We start from the raw sequence: 2,500 nt of genomic DNA, 5'->3' as shown, positions 1-2,500 counted from the left end.
CTCAATGGAGGTAGCTGTGGTGGCCATATTTGATATTGTGCATGACTTGCTTGTGGTGCAGGGGATCGTCCGCCCATCTACTCATCAGACAGCGACGAAAGCAGAAAGGAGAAGGAGGACGCGCACAATTTGGACAGCGAGGATGATGTGAGTTGAGTTACCAGTTCGCAATGGACTCATGTGTAGCCTTAAGCCCAGCGCACACGTGGCGATTTTTATCGCTAGTACTGGCGATTTTGTTGCCGGCGACAGAATCACTGAGAGATCGCCACGTGTGCGCTGCATGGCGATGGCGATTTTGACGCCAGGAACTCGTCGCTGGAATATCAAACATGTTTGATATTTGTTGCCAAGTCGCTGAACACTCATGAACAATCTGAACAATGCAGCAGTATGTTGCCGACAGATCGTTGCATTGTCGCCGGGTCCCGCACACGTGGCGATTAAAATGTGGCTTTAGCCTCATGATGATATAACAGCTTGAATATAAGAAGAGAAAGCAATTTAGATTTGATACACGCATTAGCGTTATGCGGTAGGAGTGTATGGTATGGTGGTGGTGGGAGTGAGCTGCAGTTACATTGCAATCTTGTCACTGCAATCTTAGCGATGACAGCGATGTCATGTGTCCATCGTGGAGTGACATCGTCATATCGCGTCATTGCCGGGCAATGGAATTGTTGACCTCTGCCTTGCCACATTTCGCACGTCATGCATTGTTGTCTGCTTTCATGTATTGGCGGGTTTGGCAAAGTCAACCGAATTAAAACGATTAATCGATATAAATAAGTGATCGTCGTCGATCGGTCGAATAACTGCGTGCTTCACTGAACGACTCAGCGACTGATTGTTATAACTCCGCGGGTTTCATCAGACGACTCGGTAATTACCTCCGCAAAGGAGGTTATATTTTTTGCCCCTGTTAGTTCGTTTGTGTGTTTGTTGGTTTGTTTGTCTGTCAACAAGATATCTCAAAAAGTTACGGATGGATTTTGATGAAATATTTTGGATGGGTTGGTCTTGAGCCAACAACCAATCAATTAGATTTTGGTGGTGATCTGGATCCAGATCTGGACCCAGGATTTAAAAGAAATTGTTGTTGTTGTGGGGAAGACTTCGGACGCATTCAAAATCCATAAAAAAAAAATCCTGGATCTTTTTATTTTACATTTCTGATAATTTCATCAAACGATATTGGGTGTACCAGCAAGATGGGGGGGCTGTTACGCTGTGGCGGAGGTTTGCTATCTCCAATTGCTCTTGTTTGTCGTGTAACTCTGCGCGTTTGTTTTTGTTTCAGGCCACACTCGACCGACAGCGCGACTCACAAGAAGATGACGCTGTCTCTTGCTGACCGCTACTCAAAGACGCAGAAGATCAAGATTGTTCCAATTTCTGGACTCGATCCTGAGTCACATCGCAACGAGATGATCAAGGTATGCGCATTCGCAGCCGCATTGTTGCAGCGATGCAGCGGGAGCATTGTTAGAATCTGTCATCAGCATCGTGGTAACGTACAGCCGCGTACGTGCAGCCGCGTACGTGTATGCGTGCGTGCAGCCGCCGTACGGTTTGGGGGCAGCACGCATTTTTTGGCGTGTTCATGGTATTGCATGCGCATGTGCATGCGTATTGCGTACGTTCAGCCGCGTGCATGCAGCCGGAGCAAGGAGAGGCGCATAGAAAGGGAGGCGATAGAAGGAGGCCAACAAAGGAGTGGCATGAAGCGAGGCAACAAGGCGAGGCCCGATAGAAGGGAGCAACAAGGGAGGCGGATAGAAGGGAGGCGATAGAAGCGGAGGGCAACAAGGGAGGCGCATAGAAGCGGAGGCCCAACAAGGGAGCGCGACTTAGAAGGGAGGCGGATACGTAAGGACGAGGCAACAAAGGAGGCCGATAGAAGGGAGGCACAAGGGGAGCGATAGAAAGCGGAGGCGATCAAGAAGGGAGGCAACAAGGGAGGCGATTAGAAGGGAGGCCAACAAGGGAGGCGATAGAAGGGAGGCGATAGAAGGAGGAAACAAGGGAAGGCGATAGATAGAAGGAGGCAACAAGGGCAGCGATTAGAAGGCGAGGCCAACAATGGCGCAGCGCGATAGAAGGGAGCAACAAGGGAGGGATAGAAGGCGGGAGGCACAAGGGAGGCCCGATAGAAGCGGAGGCGATAGAAGGGAGGCGATAGAAGGGAGGCAACAAGGGAGGCGATAGAAGGGAGGCGATAGAAGGGAGGCGATAGAAGGGAGGCAACAAGGGAGGCGATAGAAGGGAGGCAACAGAAGGGAGCGTCAGACAAGGAGGCACAGAAGGAGGCGATAGAAGGGAGGCAACACAGGGAGGCCGATAGAAGCGGCACGCAAACAAGAGGAGGCGATAGAAGGGAGGCAACAAGGGCAGGTGAATAGAAGGAGCCAACAAGCGGAGCGATAGAAGGGCATCAGGCAACAAGGAGCATAGAAGGGACGCAACAAGCGGAGGTGATAGAGCGGAGCACAATCTCCTC

At 50.7% G+C, this 2,500-nt stretch overlaps 1 protein-coding gene across 1 annotated transcript in view; it reads left to right on the top strand.

Annotated features, from left to right (window-relative positions):
* LOC106813244 (RNA polymerase-associated protein LEO1-like) overlaps positions 1-2,500 on the top strand; it is a 19,319-nt gene that overhangs the window by 12,560 nt on the left and 4,259 nt on the right. The window contains 1 exon segment of the mRNA XM_014817334.1: positions 62-147. Within this exon segment, the coding sequence (XP_014672820.1) occupies positions 62-147 (86 nt within the window).

The sequence above is a fragment of the Priapulus caudatus genome, unplaced genomic scaffold, assembly GCF_000485595.1.
Source record: "Priapulus caudatus unplaced genomic scaffold, Priapulus_caudatus-5.0.1 Scaffold744, whole genome shotgun sequence".
Classification (NCBI taxonomy): Eukaryota; Metazoa; Priapulida; class Priapulimorpha; order Priapulimorphida; family Priapulidae; genus Priapulus; species Priapulus caudatus.
This window is presented reverse-complemented; position numbering and strand designations above follow the sequence as displayed.